The sequence below is a fragment of the Somniosus microcephalus genome, chromosome 6 (assembly GCF_052327205.1).
Source record: "Somniosus microcephalus isolate GS21.2 chromosome 6, FLI_Smic_1.0, whole genome shotgun sequence".
NCBI lineage: Eukaryota > Metazoa > Chordata > Chondrichthyes > Squaliformes > Somniosidae > Somniosus > Somniosus microcephalus.
The window spans coordinates 43,768,470-43,793,700 of record NC_140992.1 but is presented as its reverse complement, the minus strand read 5'-3'; the positions used below and the strand labels follow the sequence as shown (position 1 = coordinate 43,793,700).

General features: G+C 47.9%; 1 protein-coding gene across 1 annotated transcript in view; it reads right to left on the bottom strand.

Moving 5' to 3' along the window:
- Nucleotides 1-221: 221 nt before the first annotated feature.
- The window catches only part of psmd1 (proteasome 26S subunit, non-ATPase 1), a 133,490-nt gene continuing 108,480 nt past the window's right edge, over nt 222-25,231 (bottom strand). Inside the window, exons 19-25 of the mRNA XM_085990101.1 lie at nt 16,649-16,751; nt 8,378-8,547; nt 7,054-7,146; nt 6,407-6,508; nt 5,960-6,115; nt 2,143-2,294; nt 222-456 (exon numbers count right to left, since the gene is read on the bottom strand). Coding sequence (XP_085846227.1) covers nt 2,148-2,294; nt 5,960-6,115; nt 6,407-6,508; nt 7,054-7,146; nt 8,378-8,547; nt 16,649-16,751 — 771 coding nt within the window. The 3' untranslated portion in view covers nt 222-456; nt 2,143-2,147. The remainder of the gene's footprint in view (nt 457-2,142; nt 2,295-5,959; nt 6,116-6,406; nt 6,509-7,053; nt 7,147-8,377; nt 8,548-16,648; nt 16,752-25,231) is intronic.

Sequence of the window (25,231 nt, the reverse complement as noted above, 5' to 3'; positions counted from 1 at the left end):
ACAGTGGGTTTTCACCTCATCCTCAATAAACACAGCCACACATCATGTAGATAATTACTCAGAAACTGCAAGATAGTTTTGCCTATAGTGATTGTGTTTCTAGCTTGGGACAGGTCTGTTTGTGGCATCCCATGACATGTTATTCTGAACTTCCCACTCCATCCTAACACCAACTGAGCTCAGGTGTTTATGGCAGAATGAAACCAAGCAGATTGTGTGGGTTTTTTTTTTTTTTAAACATGAGTGGTTTATTGATTTTTTTTAAAGCATTTCCAAGTTTTACAATGTATAATAAATCTCTTGTAGCTGTTCTGAGCGTTACCAACCCAGATTTGAAATAGCTCTAGCCCATTCTGCAAAAGCATGTTGTGGATCACATGCCTTGATTGGGCACCTCCAATAAAACTAGTATGTTGGAACATGGTGAGAATATCTTCTGGATTTCCATGCACAACCCTGTGGAAGAATTGAAGGAAATAAATAGAATGTTTTACTCAGTTTAGGGAATTTTCATTCTAAATCAGTCACCATGTAAACTTAAAGCATTTTTTAAAAATTCAGTAAAATTAGAAGTTACTTTTAGCCTTAAACTTGGTTATTCCTTATGACAATAAACCTGCAGCTGTTTGGTGTGATGCAAAGTTATTTGATGTGACATAAGTGTGGCCATGTAAATACCTGAAGATTATCCTAAAATTATTAAAAGGCAAGATTCTGTTTTTTTGTTAGCTGGGTAGCTAGTACCATGTTTAAGAGTTCCCAAACCAAGCTGCTGAGAAATCCATACATATAGAACTTCTGTTTGCCCGAGACAGTGCATATTCTCTCCCCACATGGGCATACCAAAGTCCGGAGAGCTTAGGTGCAAATCAGCAGAGCCATGGCTTCCTGAATTGGGAGTACCACTGAGAATTTACCCAGCTAAAACGACAGAGTTTGCCAGCACAAAGCACTGGTAAGTTTCATGTTGCTAATGTTCTGAGTGCTAGCCAATGGCTCTGGATGGGAAGTTCAGATATGTGGATGTCCGAGTAGGACAGGATTGACGTCGCCTCCGATACTCCCATGGTACAACAGCCTACCAACTCTCTAGCCTCCTGCATGAAGAATAGCCACATGGTGATGTCAGTGGATGACCGCCATCTACACAACTGCACGCCTATACAAGTCAGGGCTTTCAGAAAGGGAGCCGAAAAAAACTGGAGGGTGAAAAACTGAAAGGCCTCCTATATGCAACTCAGTAATGTAAGAAATCGTGGATTGAAAGAAATACAGTAATAGTCTGTTAAGGGTTCCCTAGATCAGCAGTTTGCCTAAGTTGATGACACAGAAAGATTCCAGTCACATCAGAAAAATAGCTGTACAGAGCTGAATTACACGGTCAGAACACAAAAGACAGGTCTTCGAGTGGGCATAACTAGGCCTGATACAGGATGCAGCAAGGAGCTGTAGGATAAACAAGCTGTCTACAAAGAGGGCAACAAGACCTTTAGAACAGAGAGAAGGAGGAAAATGACCTCATGAGGCTGGGAGGGGGCTGTCATAGGTAGCCTCTCCCTTGTAATTGGACAATAGGATGGGGAACAAATGATTGACACCAGGTATCCACCAGCCCAACGAAATAACTATAAACGATAGCTATAATATATAAATATATAGACCACCGAGAGAGGAAATCAGGCAGTTAGGGGCGGAGGCTTTCCCGAGGTGGCTATGGCCTAACACCTTGGTCAAGTTTAGCCTCTGAGGTGGCTGACGGCCTAACACCTCCAACAACCGTCCATCGGGTTGTTTTGTTCCGTTCCAGGGCTGTAGATCGCCCTCATCCGTTATGGGTTGTATGTCTACTGTATCTATTTCAATCGCATGTAGTAATATCTGATTATGCTTTAAACTGTAGCTCTTTAATAAAAAGCTTTACAACTCCTAAGACCCTTTGGTTAATCTCTGTGACCCTAATCTTACATTAGTAATTCACTATTGAGTTGGGGGGACGGTGAGGAGAAAATACATTTAGGTTGATTTATGGAATCTTAGAGGGTGAAAGTTTTAAACAAATTAGCAGAGTTGTTGTAATGGCTCCAGTAATAGTTCAGTAGGAGAAAAAGAGCACAAAAACGTTTGGCAAGTCACAACACTTACTTTGTTTAATCATCAATGTATTCAAATGGCTCTGGTGGTTCAGGCTCTTCCTCCTCTTCCTCAATCTTGGGTCCATGAGCGGCAACAGGTTCCACAAGCTCCTCGGTCTCCTCGCTGGTGTCCTTTAGAATTATAATCCCACCAATTGACAGCTGCAACAATAATAGATTTTAGCCATATTTATAACAGAGCAACTGAATTCATTAGTTCACAGAATCATAGAAGTTTACAGCACAGAAGGCGGCCATTCGGCCCATCTTGTCTGTGCCGGCCAACAAAGAGCTGTCCACCCGAATCCCACTTTCCAGCACTTGGTCCGTAGCCTTGTAGGTTATGGCACTTCAAGTGCATATCCAAGTGATGAGGGTTTCTGCCTCTACCACCCTTTCAGGCAGTGAGTTCCAGACTCAGTGAAAACATTTCTCCTCAACTCCCCTCTAAACCTCCTACCAATTACTTTAAATCTATGGCCCCTGGTTTTTGACCTCTCTGCTAAGGGAAATAGGTGCTTCCTATCCACTTTAACTAGGCCCCTCATAACTTTATACACCTCAATTAAGTCTCCCCTCAGCCTCCTCTGTTCCAAAGAAAACAACCCCAGCCTATCCAATCATTCCTCATAGCTAAAATTCCCCAGCCCAGGCAACATCCTCGTAAATCTCCTCTGCACCCCCTCTAGAGCAATCACATCCTTCCTGTGTGGTGTTCAGAACTGCACGCAGTATTCTAGCTGTGGCCTAACTACTGTTTTATACAGTTCAAGCATAACCTCCCTGCTCTTATATTCTATGCCTCGGCTAATAAAGGCAAGTATCCCGTATGCCTTCTTAACCACCTTATCTACCTGTCCTGCTAACTTCAGGGATCTGTGGACATGCACTCCAATGTCCCTCTAATCTTCTGCACTTCAGTGTCCTACCATTTATTGTGTATTCCCTTGCCTTGTCAGCCCTCCCCAAATGCATTACCTCACAATTCTCCACACTAAATTCCAGTTGACTTTGTTTTAATATTTTTTTTAAAAAGCATATTTCTTCATCTTGTAGAATTTCAAAGGAGAAATTAAACATACCCAGAATGATTTGTATTGCTGACTGCGAGAACAATACATATTAGGTCAGTGAGCACTGGGGTGAAGGGTGAATGGGACTTGGTGCGAATTAGGATATGGGCAGTAGAGTTTCGGATGAGTTAAAGGTTATGGAGGTTTGAAGATGGGAGGCCAGCCAGGAAAGGATCGGAATAGTCGAGTCTGGAGGTAACAAATGAATGGATGAGGGTTTCAGCAGCAGCTGGGCTGAGGCGGGGCAGAGTCTTTACAGGGGTGCAAGTAGGCAGTCTTGGTGAAGAGGAGGATATTGGTTCAGAAGTTCAGCTCAGGGTCAAATACGACACTGAGGATGTGAATAGTCAGGATCAGCCTGAGACAGTGGCCAGGGAGGGGGATAGAATCGGTGGCTAGGGAATGGAGATTGTGGCGGGGACTGAAGACAATAGATTCAGACTTCCCCATATTTAATTAGAGGAAATCTCAACTCATCTAGGACTAAATGTCAGGCGAGCAGTCTGACAACACAGAGGGGTCAAGAGAGGAGGTGGTGAGGTAGCGCTGGGCGTTGTCAGTGTACATGTGGAACCTGACTAGTTATCGGATTATGTTACCGAGGGGCAGCAGGTAGATGAGAAATAGGAGTGAGCCAAGGATAGATATTAGCCGCACCTCTAGCCAAGTTGTTCCAGTACAGCTACAACATTGGCATCTAACCGATAATATGGAAAACTGCCCAGGTATGTCCTGTCCACAAAATGCAGGACAATCCAATCTGGCCAATTACCGCCCCATCAGTCTACTCTCAATCATCAGCAAAGTATTGGAAGGTGTCGTCGACAGTGCTATCAAGCGTCACTTACTCACCAATAACCTGCTCATCGATGCTCAGTTCGCCAGGACCACTCAGCTCCAGACCTCATTACAGCCTTGGTCCAAACATGGACAAAGGAACTGAATTTCAGAGGAGAAGCAAGAGTGACTGCCCTTGACATCAAGGCATGAAGGAGCCCTAGTAAAATTGAAGTCAATGGGAATCAGGGGGGAAACTCTCCACAGGCTGGAGTCATACCTAGCACAAATGAAGATGGTTGTGGTTGTTGGTCAATCATCTCAACCCCAGGACATCGCTGCAGGAGCTCCTCAGGGCAGTGTCCGAGGCCCAACCATCTTCAGCTGCTTCATCAATGACCTACCCTCCATCAGAAGTGGGGATGTTCACTGATGATTGCACAGTGTTCAGTGCCATTCGCAACTCCTCAGATAATGAAGCAGTCCATGCCTAAATGCAGCAAGACCTGGATGACATTCTGGCTTGGGCTGATAAGTGGCAAGTAACATTCGTGCCACACAAGTGCCGGGCAATGACTATCGCCAACAAGCAAGAGTCTAACCACCGCCCCTCGACATTCAATGGCATTACCATCGCCGAATCCCCACAATCAACATCCTGGTGGGTGGGGGGGGGGGGGTCACTAGTGACCAGAAACTTAACTGGACCAGCCACATAAATACTGTGGCTACAAGAGCAGGCCAGAGGCTAGGTATTCTGCAGCAAGTGTCTCACCACCTGACTCCCCAAAGCCTTTCCACCATCTACAAGGCACAAATCAGGAGTGTGATGGAATACTCTCCACTTGCCTGGATGAGTGTAGCTCCAACAACACAAGAAGCTCGACACCATCCAGGATAAAGCAGCCTGCTTGATTGGCACCCCATCCACCACCTTAAACATTCACTCCCTCCACCACCGGCGTACCATGGCTGCCGTCCTTACTAGGTCTGGCCTATATGTGACTCCAGACGCACGGCAATGTGGGTGACTCTTAACTGCCCTCGGAAATGGCCTAGCAAGTCACTCAGTTGTAACAAACTGCTATGAAAAACAATAAAAAGAATGAAACCGGACAGACCACCCGGCCCTCCACCACCGGTGTACCGTGGCTATAGTGTGTACCATCTACAAGATGCACTGCAGCAACTCGCCAAAGCTTCTTTGGCAGCACCTCCCAAACCCGCGACCTCCTCCACCTAGAAGGACAAGGGCAGCAGGCACATGGGAACCCACCACCTCCAAGTCACACACCATCCTGACATATCACCAATCCTTCATCGTCGCTGGGTCAAAATCCTGGAACTCCCTCCCGATCCGTATTGTGGGAGTACCTTCACCACACGGACTGCAGCGGTTCAAGAAGGCGACTCACCACCACCTTCTCAAGGGCAATTAGGGATGGGCAATAAATGCTGGCCTTGCCAGCGATGCCCAGAAACAAATAAAAAAATACTTGGGGGACTCCAGAGGTACTGATGCGGGAGTGCGAAGAGAAGCCATTGCAGGAGATTCTCTGGCTATGACTGGATAGGCAAGAGTGGAAACAGGCGAGGGCAGTCCCACTCAGCTGAATAACAGAGGTTACAATGGTTAACATCTTCATAGCCTTTAACTACTGAAGACATAAGGGTAAAAATTTGTCTTGGGTGGCAGTGCAAAACAGGTGGTATTGCAGGAGTCACCTGCTTGACTTCAAAAGAACTGAATATTGGGCGAATAACCGGTGGCCGATCCGATATTGCCCATTTTGTCCTACTGCCCAAGGTAACCTTTTACCCCATATTTTTCGCCAAAATTTCTAATTCTAAGGTGGTTCCTACATTATTACAATTGTAGAGCAGAGTCAGGCTGAAGTAATCAATATTGCCATTAGCTGAAACATATTTAATTTAGAATTTCTGTTAATGTGCACATTTTTAAAAAGCATTACTCACCGGTTTAAAGGGTTGGTACCGGCACCCTTCGGGCATAGCCAAGACTTTAAGTTGTGCAGGCATTACTCGGGCTGGGTTCTCCAATATCTGGAAGTTTGGCTCTGGTTCTTTTTTCTTTTCTTTCTCTTTGTCTTCATCCTTTTTCTCAGTCTCTTCCTAAAGAGGATAAAACCAAAGTGGAATCAACACAAAACCACACCTAAATGAACACCACTAATTAAATTAATAAAGCTGCCATTTAGATCTCTTTTTAGCATTGGTGTGTTCTTTACTACAATGGAAGCTTAAATGTTTCTAGAGATTCCAAATTTGGACAGCAAGGACCAAGTACATTACTTTCCTCCTCTTCCCTCCACAACTTACTGCACCAATATTTCAATGCTAGTAATTCTTGTTCAAAAGTGATGAAATAATAAATTGAGCAGTATGTGCTCAGTTTGTACTTACAACTTCCATTTTTTCCTCCTCTTTTTCTTTTCCCTTCTCTTTTTCCTTTTCTTTCTCTTTCTTTTTTGCTTTGGCAGTGATTGACAGGACAGCTGTGGAAACCTGAGGGTTTAACAGATAACATTGTTTCAGATCAAGCCTAAAATCATAGAACTAGAAAATACTTCAAAGTTTAGAAAAGATGAGTTCAAGGTTAAAATTCAAAATGGCAACAGAAACAACAGCAGGCTACAGGTAATCGACAAACTATCAGAATTCTCTCTCCATCACCATCCCTCTTCTGTTTTCTATTCTACAAAGCTGTTGTTTTAGCAAGGTCAACACTGATTAAGCACTCATGCACAAACCAATCCATTATGGGTAACTGAAATTGTAGACAAAGACGTAATATTTCAGTTTACATTTTACCAAGTTTGTCAAAATTCATAATGCAAATTAAACATTGACATGAAATTTTGGGGAAATACATTTACAAAATGCAAGATTTTCATATTTTACAAGACGGGAACAAGAAATATAGGAAAAGACCAAAAATACTTAAATCTACATGATCAATTTACTCTTCAATCCTCCTCTAATGATACATGTGGCTGACAGAGCATTTGGCCTTTAGCTTTATTTGTATGGAAATGGTATGTGAAATCAACCTTTTCCTTTTCTTTCTCTTTTGGAACCTCTAGGGGAGCAGGGTAGGCAAATGTTGATGGCTTGCAGTTCGACCGGTACTGGACTTTAGGCATCTGTGAACAAAGAATATCACACATGTAGTGTTCAGAAATTATTGAACAAACTGCAAAAAAATATGGCCAGAAAGTACATTAATACTTTGGAACAACTATTTGTTCAAGTCCATTTACTTGGAAGAAGGAATGAAAAGGAAAAAAGACTTTCATTATACAGCGCCTTCCACAACCTCAGGACGTCCCAAAGCACTTTACAACCAATGAAGTAGATAACGGGACAGCCAATTTGTGCACAGCATGCTCTGACAAACAGCAATGAAATAAATGACCAGATCACTTGTTTTGGGTATTGACTGAGGGATAAATATTGGCCAGGATACCAGGAGAACACCCCTGCTCTTCTTCGAATAGTGCCATGGGATCTTTTACGTCCACCTGAGAGAGCAGATGGGGCCACGGTTTAATGTCTCATCCGAAAGGCAGCACCTCCAACAGTGCAGCACTCCCTCAGTATCAGCCTAGATTACGCGTTCAAGTCTCTGGAGTGGGACGTGAACCAACAACCTTGACTCGGAGGAGAGAGTGCGATCACCGAGCCACAGCTGACACTAGTGGATGTTTAACTTTTTTTTAAATATAAATATATACACACTGCATGGTTGAATTTTCCATTTTAATTATATTACTTGCTGTTGAAATTTCAATTAAAACTCCAAAATGCTGAACTTTCATTATTTTCTGTCTCAGGTGGCAGTTGTTAAATTTATAAATTTCAAGGTGCAGTCTTGTTCTGCTTTGGTTCTCATTTTATTACCTGGATATAGTAATGTGCACAGCATTAGTTTTCTTTTAGAGCAGAGTAATTGCTTTATTTTTCTCTGTGGCTGGAAAGTATCAGATGCTGCCAACAGATTGTAGGCAGCAAGTTTTGCTAGTGCTCAACTGACCTGCCACCTCAGCTGCAGAAAACAAGGCAAAATACTTCAGCCATTTCATTCCTTAGTAAGCATGCTTCTTGTCTAATTACTATGGAAGTAGCATGGGTCTGTTGAGGCAGGACTAGAGGAATCGTAGTAGGCCTACTCACTATCCTTCCCACTGGAACATAACATTTATGAAGTGATCTTATGGTGTTTTCTCTTTCACACCAAATGGGGTGAAAATAAAATGGAACTTCTGAACAACACTAACCAACAAAATCACATCAGGTTTTGACTATATAAAACAAACCCGAATGTCCGTATGGAGTAGCAAGGAGTAAAAGAGATAACACATAGAATTAATTTACCTTGAGATCCTTGTTAAGTCCAATGACTGCAGTTGGAGTGAAGGCCAGGGACAAAAAATGTGAATGAGGGAACCAGAACCAGAACTGGGTAAACACCAGCACCCCTACCACTGATGGCATGTGGGTGTGTCCTGTCCGTGACTGAAGTGAAATGGTCATGTTGCGGCCACCTATCCAAAGAAAGGAAAAAAAAACACTACATTATCACATGATGCCCCTGACTGCCTAGGAGTAAAGTACAATGTATTAATTTGAATGATCTTAAGGATTTGTGCAAGGCAATGATCAAGGTATTTGCACACACATGGACATTTTCACATCAGGAAGACAATACATATAGGCACATTCAGTATGGTTTTGTTACAACACATTGATTTCAGGATACTACAGGCTATGTGTGAGCTATGAAAATGTAACAGCATGGAGTGCTGCATCTAATTTGGTACCTTAGACCTCAGAATACAAGAATTTTCACACACTATACTACCACCACCCCCCCCCACAAATCAAAACATTCTCTGGTGCTTTACATTTGTGTTTTTAATTCAAAAATTATTCAAGCGAAGGCAGAAGTTTATTTAAAATACCAACTAAGGCCAAGACGATTCCTATTTAATGAGCTCAAGAAAGTTATTACAGAAACGACTAAGATCTCAACCCTAAAAATGATCAAAATATTAATTTTTAACCCATGCGTCGGAGTTCAAATCTGAATTGTCTTGACATTCAAATGAATCACCTTTTCATCCATTCATAATCTCTTTATATTATGTATCAAAGGTTCACTGCTGATGTAAATTAGATTCAACTCATGAGTTGATTTCAAGCCAGTATGAATTCAAATAGATGTGGAGAACACCTAGTATAATTGATTTAGATGCATAAGATGCCTCAAACTTCAACTAAGGCATTAGCTGGATCACCCATCAGGCCAAGTACCAATTCTTTTTCCAAGTGATAGAACAAGAAGTATCATAGATGCTAAAGATACAACAGTGCTGAAAATGGAAGTCTGGCTCAGATAGTTCTGTAACTTCACCTCAAGGGCAGCAGGGCAAACCACCTGCTCATTTGAGAGAAAGCACGGAATTCTAAGAAACTAATAAATCTTTAGCAGTGAGAAATAGTTAGTTACCGTCCCTGACTGTTTTACATAATGAAAACCAAACAATAGACAGAAGGCGCAGTTAGAAATAGTGCTCTGGCATTCTTCTTTCTGAAGCACTACTTGAAGACACTCATTTTCACTGTGATTTTTCATCTCAACAAGAAGGGATGGGTGAATTTGTAAAAGGCTGTGAAAGTTACGTTTTTGCATTGGAAGAGGTTTTAGAAACACGCCTAAGAAATGCATTCAACACACTGGCTTGGCACCACAGTGGATGAGTGCTCAAGGTGTTTAATCCCAGGGGCTGAATGGCCTAGCCCGGTTCCTAGGTTAGCCAATACGTTGGTATGCTCTTGGGAAGGCAGCGAAATGTAATGGCCAATAATGACACATTCCAACTCAGAAAAACTCTAAAGATTCTTCGATCAGAAGAAGGGCAATATGCTGGTAATGCCAAACTCAGAACACTGCGGCTATTTTTAAACAACAGGTAGCTGAGAATCAAAAACCAAAACAAGCAAAATAAACACATTCCAAAAACATGCATATACAGTAGTACCTGGAATACATTGGCACAACTTAGCTCTTTCATTAATATGTATTGTTTTACAAGAATGAATTGAATATACTACAGAATGTGGTCAAATGGTCAGAAAAAAAATCATATGGAGACAAGATTGTTAAATTAAATCCAAGATGAAAATGAAAATTTTGAACTAGTTAAAAACAAAGTAGCTCATCTTTAAATTAATCGGAAAGGCCAAGAGTTTCCACTTTCGGCGCAATCAGCGCTAGTTTTAAGAAGCGTTTTTTTTGCTCAAGTTTCCAGTCAAACTCATTTCCGTATCACTGGACATAAAATCTTTCATGGGCCAGTGCAATAGAATGTAATTTTTTTTTTAAATGTTTGCATTGAAAAATATTCCTAGATATATTTAAGATTGGTAACCTGGTGCAGTTTGATTAATACAGCTGAAAATGAGTTTATCACAAAAAATAAGCATTTTTAGTCAGAGTGTCTAGTCCACCACCTGTGAGTAACGTGATTTTAAATAACTGAAAATGACTTCAAAAACTATACAGAACCATTTCTTAGTTACATTGGGGTACAGTAGTCAGTTCTTAGTAAATTAAAAAATATTTAAAAGCTTTTAAAATGTGCCCATTAGTGTCCTTGCACCTAAAAAAGCTTAATTTTAAGGCCCGCAAACGGGTACAATTAGTGGAAACTCACAATAATGATTAATTCGATCTAGGGCCAATTTTGTGGGCAGGGCCGGCTTCTAGTGCAATGTTTTAGCGCAAAAGATCACGGAAACTCAATTTGCGCTGAATGTAATTTGCGCTTGATATGCCTTGATCTTTTGCGCTGGCTTGGTTGATTTCAGGCAAATTGTGCTGAAAAAAAACAGCGCAACTTAGCAACTTTATTACGAATGCAAAAGAATATATTTAACAATTACTTTTCCTTTTAAAAAGAGTAGATATTCAATCAGTGTCAGCTGTGGCTCAGTGGGTAGCACATTCGCCGCTGAGTCAGGGACTTGAGCACAAAAATCTAGGCCGACAGTGCAGTGCTGAGGGAGTGCTGCACTGTCGGAGGTGCCGTCTTTCGGACGAGACGTTAAACCTGTCTAAGAACAGTTGAATGCAGAGTGACTGACAGCAGATAAATTAAACATTGGTCCCACATTACATTTATAACTGAAGGTGAAGTCATCAGGATATTTTACAGACGATTACATGTTGCCATCTCACTATGCCTTCCTTGTTCTGGAATCTCCTATTGCTACCCTTAGTGTCCAGGTTGTTGTTCATTTGGCTTCAGAATGTCTTTAGTGCCGATCTAAGGTGTTTTAAAATATTAATATAATTCTTCAAATCATTAGCTCTTTGGTTTAAAAAACAAATGCTTCGCTGTCAGACTGGTTTTTAACTTAAGTCTAATTAGCATCTTTAGCTTAAAGTTCGTTAATCCAATAAAGAAATACATGGGTCTCGGAAATAAAAGGATCTAAGGATTAAAAATAATTAAGGGTATCAAATTAGCACGGCTGAGCAAAGTATAGAAGCAGTTACAGATTGGAGTCACTATTTGACAAGTCGACCAAAGATAATGCTTTCAGTCAGTTTATATTAATTCAAATCATTAGGTTTTACACATTGTTTTGTAAATTGTATCCAAATATTTTTACGATTGGTCTCTGGATAAGAATGGAGTGCATCTCTTTGGAGAAAACTGCTCCATTTCAAAAGTATATGGGAGGAGATACAAAGTCTGCATGCTTAAAAAAGGCTGAAATATTCCATTAACTACCCATGGTATGGTTTTCCTCATTTGTTGCTGCAGTTCAACATCCACATACAAAAGTACTCTGGCATCCAATGAGACCACCTAGGCATAAATCTCTGAGACACCGTCAGTTAATGAACTTTCTCGCAAGCTTATAGGAAGGGTATTACTGTAGTAGGATAATTTGTCTGTTTAAGGTGGATCCAGGCTGAAATGTGCTCGAGAGCTGCGGTCAGACCCCCCATGACTGTAACCCCAATTGGGAAAGGGGAATGAAAACGAACTTGCATTTATATAGCACCTCATCTCATTCCCAGGATGTCCCAAACCACTTTGCATCCAACTACAGGAAACTCTCGATTTACCAGCACCTAAATAACCGAAAATCTCTGTTAACCGGCAAAATTCAGGAGTAGGTTCAGGTAAGTTTTACTTCATATTAGTGGCCGGGTATTCTGGAGGGAAATGGAGAGGGGAAGTGATTGTTGATCCCATGGCAGTCCAAGGCACAGTGGTGGGTGAGGTGAATGGGATAAGAGGAAGTTTGCCAAAATTTCCCCCCATGGGCATGGAGGTCGGTGAGAGAGGCCGTTAAGATTGCTTCTTGTAAAGAGGCAGCAACAGGTGCCACGTTGGGCCCTTCGGAGAATGCCAAGAGAGGCATAGAATGTAGCTTGTTAGCTTATCAGAAGGGAATTCAAGCCTGGAATGGGTGGGAGGGCAAGTAGCAAGGTAGAGCAATAGTGAGGTGGGTCTTACTGAACTGCTTAAATACAATAAAGACAAAAACCATCAAGTTTGGGGCATGTCAACAAAAAGGCATTCACGTACAAGTAACAAACTCCTCCGCAAAATCTACCGACCGGCATTACCACTTCTATAGCCCAGAAAAATATAGATAATTATCTGTACATTTCTAATGCTTAAGTGAAATTCGAGACATTACAGAATTGAGAAACATTTAGTCCACAGTATTTTCAAACAAAATTATTGATATTCATCCAAATCCTTCATCAGTAAAGATAAGTTAATTTATTTTGAAGACAGCACTGTAAACAGATGCTGAATTGTCTGGCTGCAGGAGTTTAGTTTTAGTAGTAATTATCTGTCTGGGACAGCACAACAACTGAACAGATGTCATCTTAAATAACCGTGACAGAAGACAGCTGTATAATGAAAAACAGGAATAGATAAATGCTCCGCTCAGACTTGGACCTTGCACACCTTTAGGAAAAATGGGCTGATTTGTCAAAAATCAATCTGCCAGACAGCCCAGTAATTAACATCAGAGCAATAACCAATTAGCACAGGTATTTTAAAAAATTGGATTTCAAATTGTGTTAAAGTCCTGTTATATGATTTATATAGAAAACCCGATTACCATAACATGGTCAAACATGATCGGATTACAGCGTTCAAACCAACAATTTTTTTTCAGTGCAAAAATGAGAAAATTTGAGAGTGAAGTTCCATATTGTGGTTTATTTACTGTAAATTAGTTTTTAAAAGCTTCCCAAAATTACAAGATGTGAAAAGCAGCAATTGATACCAGAGTAGAAATGAGGATGGCAACCCTTGACATTAAGGGAGAATTTGACCGAGTACAACAACAAGAGCCCTCGCAATGGGAACACCTCAAGTGCCTGGAGTTATACCGGACATACAGAAAGATGGAAACAGAAAATGCTGGAAAAACTCAGCAGGCCAGGCAACATCCGTGGAGAGAGAAATAGAGTCAATGTTTCAGGTCGAAACCCTTCGTCAGGACTGAGAGAAAACACAGGAAATGAAACAGATTAAAAGGCCAGTTTGGGGGCTGGGAAATGGGGATGAAAGAACAAAAGAGACGTGAAGAGACATTAAGAGGTATTCAAGACGAGACGAGATGGTGATAGGACTAGTAAGGAGACAGAAGACGGCTCTAGATGTTTATTAAATGGATGCAGTGTGAAATGTGAAATGCGCTGGCAGAATGAGAGACAGCTGCCATGTGGGAGAGGAAAAAAAGGGGGAAGGACACAAAACAAAGGTGGATAAAAAAAATATATATAAAAATGTAATAGGGGCCGAGGTTATGATCTGAAATTGTTGAACTCAATATTGAGTCCGGAAGGCTGTAAAGTGCCTAATCGGAAGATGAGGTGCTGTTCCTCGAGCTTACGCTGGGTTCCTCGAGCTTACGCTGGGTTTCCGTGGAACAATGTTGTTCTTTCATCCCCATTTCCCAGCCCCCAAACTGGCCTTTTAATCCGTTTCATTTCCTTTGTTTTCTCTCAGTCCTGATGAAGGGTTTCGACCTGAAACGTTGGGCTGGGTTTTCATTCAGAAGTCGGAAAGGAGGCGAGACTACAACTTTCAGGTTTTAGTCCCACCTCCATCGAGATGCGGCCAATCCACATGATTTTCACTTGATTGATCTTGTTGAGCCTGCCCAGCGGGCCAATTAAGGGCCACCCAGCAACAGGTGATGTCACAGACTGAAATTTCATCTGTCAAGATGTGCTGACAGATGAAATATCAGTGTTTCACAGCTGTTTGCTGTCAAACACCGACAGGCTTGCTTCTAACCTGAGTCCTTCTACGCAGACTCAGTTAGAAATCTCGCCGGCACTGAAAGCTGCAGGCTGTCACTTTTGACAGCTCGCGGTCATTCTGCTTTCTGTGCCGACTGAATGATGGACTCCCGAAGCCTAGAGGAAGGAAGGCTGTAAAGGTAAGTACAGGTGATTTAAACGTCTTTACACACTTTAGACACACCAAACACACTTACCTTTGCACTCATGCACCCATCACTCACCTAAACACCGACATCTCGACCCCTCCAAGTCCTTCAACCCGATGGCCCAACTCCTCTAACCTGGCGTGGTTTGGAGCCATCGGGAATCCCACACGACACCCCTCAAAATAGGGGTTAAAAACTGCCTGTTAACAGGTAGTTAATTGGCACTAATCCCTTCCCGCCTCGGGTCAGCGGGTCCCAGTGCAGGGCGGGTACCCACCTCCTTTGAAACTTACGGAGGCGGCTTTTGGGCGGGATGGTGTCGGGACCCCCGAATTCGGGATTTTAGCCCCCCGCACGCCTAAAAGCCTGCCTCACGGCACACTGAAAATCAACCCCATTGACTCTATTTCTCTCTCCACGGATGTTGCCTGGCCTGCTGAGTTTTTCCAGCATTTTCTGTTATTTCGGATTTCCAGCATCCGCAGTATTTTGCTATCATACAGAAAGATGGTCATGGTTTTCAGAGGCTAATCAGCGTGGCCCCAAAGTTTCTCAAGGCATTGCCCTTGGCCCAACTACCATCAGCTATGATTATTACCATCTTGCAGTCTATAAAATAGCAGGGAGGTTGAGCTGGAGTTTTCCTGGAATCAGGTCCCTTCTTTGTAGTCTGAGAAAAATGTTGGATGCGATTCATCACAGCCAACACTGCCAAATATTGGGGGAGACATTGAGTCGCTGCTAAGGGAACAGAAGTGGCTGCTGTTTGGGGAATCTGTTTTGGATGTTTTCTCACTAAAATAATTATAATACTACAAAGGTATCTATGAGGACGTATTTTTTTTTTTTTAAAAAAGCTTAGTAGAAACAGAAATTAACTAGTAGAATAATATATGGAAAGACTGAGGAATTTCCAGATATTCTGATTGGAGTACATTGAAATTAAATCACAAGTGCTTACAAATGCTCCATTCTCGGAGAGTCAAACTTTTAGCTTAATGAGAAATCTATTTGCCCTGATTAAAACTAAGTGAAAAAACATTCTATAAATTGCTAAATTTGATGAGGAACATCTCAATCCAAAATCTTTTGCTATTACTGAATATTTCAAATTGCAGAGAACACAGAATCTGTTTTTATCTGAATTAAAGAGACCGTCTCAAACAATCCACTTGGTGCATTTTGGAACAAGTTCTTCAATACAGACTTATGGGCTCAACTCATATGCTGTGCAAATAATTTTTAGTGGGAGTGGATTTAATATTTGATATTATGTACCTGGGTTACAATAACTTGAATCCACGATCTTAAGAATCTAATGGGAAAGAAAGAAAGAAAGAAAGAAAGAAAAAGAAAGAAAGAAAGAAAAAAAGAAAGAAAGAAAAAAAGAAAGAAAAGAAAAAAAGAAAGAAAAGAAAGAAAGAAAGAAGAAAGAAAGAAAGAAAGAAAGAAAAGAAAGAAAGAGAGAGAGGAGAGGGCGAGAAAGTGCTCCCTCAATACTGCAGTGGGGTTTGAACCCACAACCTTCTGACAGAGGCAAGGAGTACTACCATTGAGTCACAGCTGATACCTGGGTAAATGCACAAGTACAGATGGGCAGCGTTTAAAAAGGAATAGAACAAAGGGAAGTGGGAAGCTCTGATGAAGGGCTTCATCCAAAAAGTTAACTTTTCTGTCCTTGCCACAGATGATATCTGACCTGCAGAGTGTTTCCAGCATTTTCTGTTTTTGTTTCATATTTCCAGCATTTGCAAGTTCTTGCTTTTTATGTACAAATATTAGTGGAAGGTTAACACCTTTTCTCCCCTATAAATTTTTGAATAATATCCTGTAATCGAGTGCTACATATATGAAGGGACCCATCTTGGAGGAGTAACTCGAGTTGACAGTGCCAGGGAGCTAAATTAACAGACAGCTTTAGCTGCGGTTAATGATTGCAATGTTAATTCACCTTCCGGAAATTGTCAGGTTCTGCGATTCCTTAAGCTACCAGCTCTAATGAAATCATAATTCATTGCTTAAACCAAAGTATTCACAAAAAGCACAGCAGAGAGAGGTTGAAATGAGATACCAACAAGAAGTCCTCTAAACCAGCTTCCCATTTGGTCTGTGATCATAATACAAGTGTCTTCATTACTTATGTGTTACCTGCATCGAGAATGCCCTGAGCTAGGATAGCGCCAAACTTGGCCATGACATCATCATGCTTGTCGTTGATAACCTTTGCGTAGAGCTGTCGGAACTGTGTGACCTAGTTAAGGAACCACAGCACAGTAAGTCAATGTGGAACTTGTAAAACATCAAAACAGACAAGCTCAAATGCTAGAAACATGTAGAATTCTACAGCTTAATATGTGTAAACACTTTTTAAAATAAAAAAAACAAGTATTGAGGAATATAAGGTTACTGGATGTGATATAGAAAGGTAAACACAAAACCCACTGAAAAATTTACTCCTTTAAAAAAGGGACTTGTTGAAATTACATACACTTTAAATAAATGTAGCTGATAAAAGCAAAAAATTATCCAAGTTTTATCTAATTATTTCTAAGAATAGAAAGTGCTATGCTGAACACAATCAAAGGTTTTAAACCCCACCTGCGTCCTATTTTATGCAATGTTAAGTATATTCTGCTTCCGTGGCTTCCTACTGTTGAAATGAATGTAAAAAGTCACACAACACCAGGTTATAGTCCAACAGCTTTATTTGAAATCACAAGCTTTCGGAGCACTGCTCCTTCTTCAGGTGAAGTGGAGAAATGCATAAAGACACAGCTTACTCTGACTATATAAGCTGTGTCTTTATGCATTTCTCCACTTCACCTGAAGAAGGAGCAGCGCTCCGAAAGCTTGTGATTTCAAATAAAGCTGTTGGACTATAACCTGGTGTTGTGAGACTTTTTACATTTGTCCACCCCAGTCCAACTCCGGCATCTCCACACCGTTGAAATGAAGTGCAGTGAGTCAGCCTAGAGGCACTGCACACATAATTATGCTTTGTCTATAAGTTGATCATTCCCAAAAAGCACTTTAACACCTTTTCAGGGTTATGCTTAAATCTACTATACATCATTTCTCATTTTCTAGTTTGCAATACTCATCAATTTTTAAAACATTAAAATATTTAAATTAGGAAGCTCAATACCAATCAGTACTCAAAAGGAGCAAAATTAAACAAAGCCTTTCTTTTAAACAGATATATATGCTCTTCTGCTCTGTTTAAATGTATTTATTTATTGTGGGCATCATGAGCAAGGCTGGCATTTACTGCCCATCCCTAGTTTCCCCGAGATGGTGGTAGTGGGCCTTTTTGAACCGCTGCAGTCGATGTGGTGAAAGTGCTCCCGCAGTGCCATTAGGTTGGAAGTTCCAGGATTTTGACCCTGTGACGATGAAGAAATGACAATGCATGTTCAAGTCAGGCTAGCCTTGGAAGTGATGGCATTCCCATGCAACTGCTTCCCTTGTGCATCTTGGTGGTAAAGTTGTGGGTTTGATAGCTAGTGCTGAAGAAGCCTGAACGAGTTGCTGCAGTGCATTCTGAAAATAGCACCCACTGTTGCTATGGTATGCTGGTGGTGGAGGGAGGTGGATGTTTCGGCTAGTGAATGAAGAGCTGATCAAGCAAACTGCTTCATCCTGGAAGGTATCGAGCTTTGAGAGTGTTGTTGCAGCTGCGCCCATCCAGGCAACTGGAGAGTATTCCACCACACCCCTGACTTGTAGGTGGAGGGGCTTTGGGAAGTGAGATGGTGAGCCACACACACACCGCAGAATACCCAGCCTCCAACTGATGGTGGGGGACTCGGTGATGGCAACACCATTGAATGTTTAGGGGAAAGTGGTTAGGCTCTCTCTTGTTGGAGATGATCTTGTCACATCAGTTACTTGTTACATCAGCCCAAGCCTGGATTTTGTCCATGTCTTGATGCATACAGGTTTGGACTGCTTCATTATTTGAGGAATTATGAATGGAGCTGAACTTTGTAGAGCCCCACTTCTGACCTTATAATGGAGGGAAGGTCATTGATGAAGCAGCTGAAGATAGTTAGGCCTAGGAACTCCTGCAACGATGTCCCAGGATCGAGATGACTGGCCTCCAACAGCCACAACCATCTTCCAACCAGGTATGACTCCAGCCACTGGAGAGTTTCCCCCCTCAATTCCCACTGACTTCAGTTTGACTAGGGCTCCTTGGTCAAATGCTGCCTTGATGACTCGCCTCATCTCTGGAATTCAGCTTGTGTCCATGTTTGAACTAAGGTTGTAATGAGGTCTAGAGTCGAGCAGTCCTGGCAAAACCCAAACTTAGCATCAGTGCGCAGGTTATTGGTGAACAAGTACCGCTCGATCGCACTGTTAATGACTCCTTCCATCACTTTGCTGATGATTGGGAGTAGGTGGATAGGGCTGTAATTGTCTGGAGGTAATTGTCCGGCTTGGAATTGTCCTGCTTTTGTGGAAAGGACTTATCTAGGCAATTTTCCACTGGGTAGATGCCAGTGTTGTAGCCATACTGGAGCAGCTTAGCTAAGGGCGTGGCTAGTGATGGAGCTCTTGAGCATCACAGCCGAGATGTTGTCGGGGCCTGTAGCCTTTGCTGCGTCCAGTGCACTCGGCTGTTTCTTGATATTACGTGGAGTGAATCGAATTGGCTGAAGACTGGCATCAGTGAAGGTGTGGACCTCAGGAAGAGGCCAAGAAGAATCATCCACTCGGCACTTCTGGCTGTAAATGGTTGCAAATGCTTCAGCCTTGTCCTTTATACTTGTATGTTGAGAATCATAGAAATTTACAGCATAGGTGGCCGCCATTTAGCCCATCTTGTCCGTGCCAGCCAACAAAGAGCTATCCACCCTAATCCCACTTTCCAACACTTGGTCCGTAGCCTTGTAGGTTACGGCACTTCAAGTGCATATCCAAGTACTTTTTAAATGTGAGGAGGGTTTCTGCCTCTACCACCCTTTCAGACAGCGAGTTCCAGACCCCCACAACCCTCTCAGTTAAAACATTTCTCCTCAAATCCCCGCTAAACCGCCTACCAATTGCTTTAAATCTATGGCCCCTGGTTAGCGACCCATCTGCTAAGGGAAATAGGTCCTTCCTATCCACTCTATCTAGGCCCCTCATAATTTTATACACCTCAATTAGGTCTCCCCTCAGCCTCCTCTGTCCAAAGAAAACAACCCCAACTTATCCAATCTTTCCTCCTAGCTAAAATTCCCCAGCCCAGGAAACATCCTCGTAAATCTCCTCTGCACCCTCTCTACATCCTTCCTGTGATGTGGTGACCAGAACTGCAGAACTGAGGATGGGGATGTTCATGGAGCCACCTCTTCCTGTTAGTTGCCTAATTATCTGTCACCATTCAAAACTGGATGTGGATTGTTTTATTAATTTTTTATACAAGCATTGAACTGATCACTCATTTCAGAATGCTTTCTAAAAGTCCTTATTCACTATAACTCAAGTCTCAATACAAATTGACCTTGTGTTTTGTCACCATTTCAAGTAACTTTAATTAGTCCCTATTTACATCTTGGCATCATGAACATCCATATCATTTAGTATTTGATACTAGAATGCTGCCCACCATAGGCATAATCATTTAACTTTGCTCCTTTCTACTTGGAAGATTTCACTGCTGCCAAATATCTATCTATCTATATATATATATAAAGCGGCTCTTCTGTCTGTCCCGATGTCTGTCTGTCCGTCCGTGTTCTATAAGTTTGAAAGTTATAGAGCTTACCGACGCGCGCGTCGCCTCAAAAGAAAGCTTGCGATTCCGGACCGGTCATAGGTGTATTGACGTTTCGGCCGGACAAAAACCGCGCCCGCGGTATCCGAAAAACGTTCAGCGTTCCGCTCATTAGCATCTCATTAGCGACCATGTGACGTCGAGGTCGACCAATCGTACGGCGGGTTCCTGGCGCGTGCCGTCCCACAGTTGAGTGTCGAGTGACTCGACGATTGACTAATCCTACGCTTCGGTGACCTGACCGGTCGACCAATCGGTGCGTGTGTGGGCGGGCCTTATCCTTCTGAACCGAGGTGAGTGGCCGCCATCTTGCTTCCATTCTTTTTCCTGCTTTCTGCGTCTTTCTTTTCAAATATACATTTCCAGCAAAATAAAATTGAATTTATTAAATTGTTTTAAAAAAAACTTCATTCATTTGTAAATATTTTTTCTAAACTGAACATTCTTTTTCCTACCTTTTCCCGTTTTTTTGTTAGGCCTGAAAGCCTGGGACTTTCTTGCCCAGCCAGGCCCGAGCTAGGGCTTCTGCTAAGCTCCTCACCATGCCGCCGCCCCCACCGCCCCCCCCCCCGCGTCACGTTACCCGGGGCAACGGCGTCAGCCACGAGGGTCAGGGTGCGCGCGCAGCAGGAGCAGCTGAGACGCGGCGTCTTGAAAAAGAAAAAAAAAGGAACCCCCGGCAACGGAGCCTGCTGCGGCTCTCGGTCGGGGCGGGTTACCCCGGCAACGACGCGGCGTCTTGAAAAAGAAAAAAAAAGGAAACCCCCAGCAACGAAGCCCGCTGCGGCTCTCGGGCAGGGCGGGTTAGCCCGGCAACGGGGCACGCGGGCCGTCTTGCGGGCGGATGGCGGGGCCCGGAGTAACAAATCGGCCGCAGCGGCAGCTGAGCTCCGGTGAGCGGCGGCGGGCCGGACCAAAGGCGAGGGAGAAGGGGGGCGGAGGGAGGAGAGGGGGGGGGGGGGGGGAGGGGGGGGGGGGAAGGAGAGGAGGGGAGGGGGGGGGAAGGAGAGGAGGGGAGGGGGGGAAGGAGGGAGGGGGGGGAAGGGAAGGGAGGGGGGGGGGGGGGAAGGGAAGGGAGGGGGGGGGGGGGGGGAAGGGAAGGGAGGAGGGGGGGGGGGGGAAGGAAGGGAGGGAGGGGAAGGGAAGGGAGGAGGGGGGGAAGGAAGGGAGGGGGGAAGGAAGGGGGGGAGGGAGGTGAAGGAAGGGGGGAAGGAGGAGGGGGGGGAGGGAGGTGAAGGAAGGGGGGGAAAGGAGGGGGGGAAGGAGGGGGGGGGGAAGGAGGGGGGGAAGGAGGGGGGGGGGGGAGGAGGGGAGGGGGAGGAGGGGAGGGGGAGGAGGGGAGGGGAGGAGGGGGGAAGGAGGGGAGGGGGGAAGGGGAGGGGGGGGAGGAAGGGAGGGGGGGAAGGGAGGGGGGGGGGAGGGGAAAGGAGGGGGGGAAGGAGAGGAGGGGAGGGGGGAGGGGAAAGGAGGGGGGGGAAGGAGAGGAGGGGAGGGGGGAAGGAGGGAGGGGGGGGAAGGGAAGGGAGGGGGGGGGAAGGGAAGGGAGGAGGGGGGGGAAGGAAGGGAGGGGGGGAAGGGAAGGGAGGAGGGGGGGAAGGAAGGGAGGGGGGAAGGAAGGGGAGGTGAAGGAAGGGGGGAAGGAGGAGGGGGAGGGAGGTGAAGGGAAGGGGGGGGAAAGGAGGTTGGGGGGGGAGGTGAAGGAAGGGGGGAAAGGAGGGGGAAAGGAGGGGGGGGAAGGAGGGGGGGGAAGGAGGGGTGGGGGGGAAGGAGGGGGGGGAAGGAGGGGGGGGGAAGGAGGGGAGGGGGAGGGGGGAAGGAAGGGAGGGGGGAAGGAAGGGGAGGTGAAGGAAGGGGGGAAGGAGGAGGGGGGGAGGGAGGTGAAGGAAGGGGGGGAAAGGAGGTTGGGGGGGGAGGTGAAGGAAGGGGGGGAAAGGAGGGGGAAAGGAGGGGGGGGAAGGAGGGGGGGGAAGGAGGGTGGGGGGGAAGGAGGGGGGGGAAGGAGGGGGGGGGGAAGGAGGGGAGGGGAGGGGGGGAGGAAGGGAGGGGGAAGGGAGGGGGGAGGGAGGGGGGAAGGAAGGAGGGGAGGGGGAGGAGGGAGGGGGAGGGGGGAGGAGGAGAGGGGGGAGGGAGGTGAAGGAAGGGGGGAAGGGAGGGGGGCGGAGGGAGGAGGAGAGGGGGGAGGGAGGGGGGGAAGGAGGGGAGGGGGGAAGGAGGGAGGAAGGGAGGGGGGAAGGAAGGGAGGGGGGAGGGAGGGGGGGAAGGGAGGGGGGGAAGGGAGGGGGGGAAGGGAGGGGGGAAGGGAGGGGGGAGGAGGGGGGGAAGGGAGGGGAGGGGGGGAAGGGAGGGGAGGGGGGGGAAGGAGGGAGGGGGGAAGGGAGGGGGGGAGGAGGGGGAAGGAAGGAGGGGAGGGGGCGGAGGGAGGGGGGAAGGGAGGGGGAAGGGAGGGGGGCGGAGGGAGGAGGAGAGGGGGAGGAGGGAGGGGAGGAGGGGAGGGGGGAAGGAGGGGAGGGGGGGAGGGGGGAGGAAGGGAGGGGGAGGGGAGGGGGGAGGAGGGGGGGAAGGGAGGGGGGGAAGGGAGGGGGGGAAGGGAGGGGGGTGGAGGGAGGGGGGGAAGGAGGGAGGGGAGGGGGAAGGGAGGGGGGAGGGAGGGAGGGGGGGAGGGAGGGGGGGAAGGAGGTGGAGGGGGGGGAAGGGAGGGGGGGAAGGAGGGGGGGGAAGGGGAGGGGGGGAAGGAGGGGGGAGGGGGGGGGAAGGAAGGGGGGGAGGAGGGAGGGGGGAAGGAGGAGGGAGGGGGGAGGGAGGAGGGGAGGGGGGGAGGAGAGGGGGAGGAGGTGAGGGAAGGGAGGGGGGGGAGGGAGGAGGAGGGGGGAGGGAGGGGGGGAGGAGGGGAGGGGGGATGGAGGGTGGGGGGAGGGGAGGTGGAGGAGGGGGAGGAGGGAGGGGGGAGGGAGGGGGAAGGGGGGGGAAGGAGGGGGGGGAAGGAGGGGTGGGGGGAAGGAGGGGGAGGGGGGGGAGGAGGTGGGGGGAGGGGGAGGTGGGGGGGGGAGGGGGAGGGTGGGGGGAAGGAGGGGGGGGAGGAGGAGGGTGGGGAGGGAGGGGAGGGGGAGGGGAGGGGAGGAGGGAGGGGGAGGGGGGAGGGGAGGAGGAGAGGGGAGGGGAAGGGAAGGAGGGGGAGGAGGGGAGGGGGAGGGAGGGAGGGAGAGGGGGAGGGGGTGAAGGAAGGGAGGGGGGGGAAGGGAGGGGGGGGGAAGGAGGGGGGAGGGAGGGGGGAGAGGGGAGGGGGAAGGAGGGGAGGGGGGGAAGGAGGAGGGGGGAGGGAGGGGGAGGAGGGAGGGGAGGGGGGGGGAAGGAGGAGGGGAGGGAGGGAGGGGGGAGGAGGAGGGGGGGAGGGAGGGGAGGAGGGGGAGGGGGTGAGGAGGGGGAGGGGGGAGGGGGGAAGGGAGGGGGAGGGGGAGGGAGGGGGAAGGAGGGGAGGGGGGAGGAGGGGAGGGGGGGGGGAGGAAGGGAGGGGGAAGGGAGGGGGGGAGGAGGGGAGGGGGGGGGGAAGGAGGGAGGGGGAGGAGGGGAGGGGGAGGAGGGAGGGGGATGGAGGGGAGGGGGGGGAAGGGAGGGGGGATGGAGGGGGGGGGGAGGAGGGGAGGGGGGGGGGAAGGGAGGGGGGGGAGGAGGAGGGGAGGGAGGAGGGAGGGGGGAGGGAGGGGGGAGGAGGGGGGGAGGGGGAGGGGGGAGGAGAGGGGGGGAGAGGGGAAGGGGGGGGTGGAGGGAGGAGGGAGGAGGGGGGGAGGGGAGGGGGGGAGGGGGGGGAAGGGAGGGAGGAGGGTGGGGGAGGGAGGTGAGGGGGAGGGGGGGAAGGAGGGGGAGGGTGGGGGAGGGGAGGGGGGGAGGGAGGGGGAGGAGGGAGGGGGGAGGAGGGGAGGGGGGGAAGGAGGGGGGGGGAGGGGGAGGGGTGGGGTGGGATGGGGAGGGGGGTGGAGGGGGGGAGGGGAGGGGGGAGAGGGGGGAGGGAGGTGGAGGGGAGGTGGGGGGGGGAGGGGAGGGTGGGGGGGGAAGGGGAGGGGGGGGAGGGAGGGTGGGGGGGGGTGGGGTGGGGGTGGGAGGGGGGGGTGGGGAGGGGTGGGGGGTTGGAGGGGGGAAGGGTGGGGTGGGGGGAGGGGAGGGGGGGTTGGTGGGAGGTGGGGTGGGAGGGGGGGTGGGAGGGGGGTAGGAGGGGAGGGGGGTTGGAGGGGAGGGGGGGAGGAGGGTGGGGGGTGGGAGGGTGAGGGGGGGTGGGGAGGGGGGGAGGTGGGGTGGGGAGGGGGGTGGGGGGGAGGTGGGGGGGTTGGTTGGGGTGGGGGGGAGGGTGGGTGGGGGGTGGTGGGAGGGAGGGGGAGGGGGGAGGAGGGGTGGGGGGAGGGTGGGTGGTGGGGTGGGGAGGGGGTGGGGGGAGGTGGTGGGGGAGGTGGGGAGGGGGGGAGGGGAGGGGAGGAGGGGGGGAGGGAGGGGAGGGGGGATGGCGGGGATGTGGGGGAGGGGGGGAAGGGGGTGGGTGGGAGGGGGAGGGGGGAGGGGAGGGGGATGGAGGGAGGGGGGATGGGAGGGGGGAGAGGGAGGGGGGGGAAGGAGGGGTGGGGGGATGGAGGGGGGAGGGAGGGGAGGGGGGGTGGAGGGGAGGGGGGTGTTGAGGGTGGGGGGAGGGGAGGGTGGGGAGGGAGGAGGGGGGGGGAGGAGGGAGGGGGGAAGGAGGGAGGGGGGGAAGGAGGGAGGGAGGGGAGGAAGGGAGGGGGGGAGGGAGGGGGGAGGGAGGGGAGGGGGGGAGGGATGGGGAGTGGGAGGGGTGGGGGAAGGAGGGAGGGAGGGGGGAGGAGGGGAGGGGGGGGAGGAGGAGGGGAGGAGGAGGAGGGGGAGGGAGAAGGGGAAGGAGGGGGGAGGGAGGTGAAGGAAGGGAGGAGGGGGGAAGGAGGGGGGAGGGGGGGGAAGGGGGGGAGGAGGAG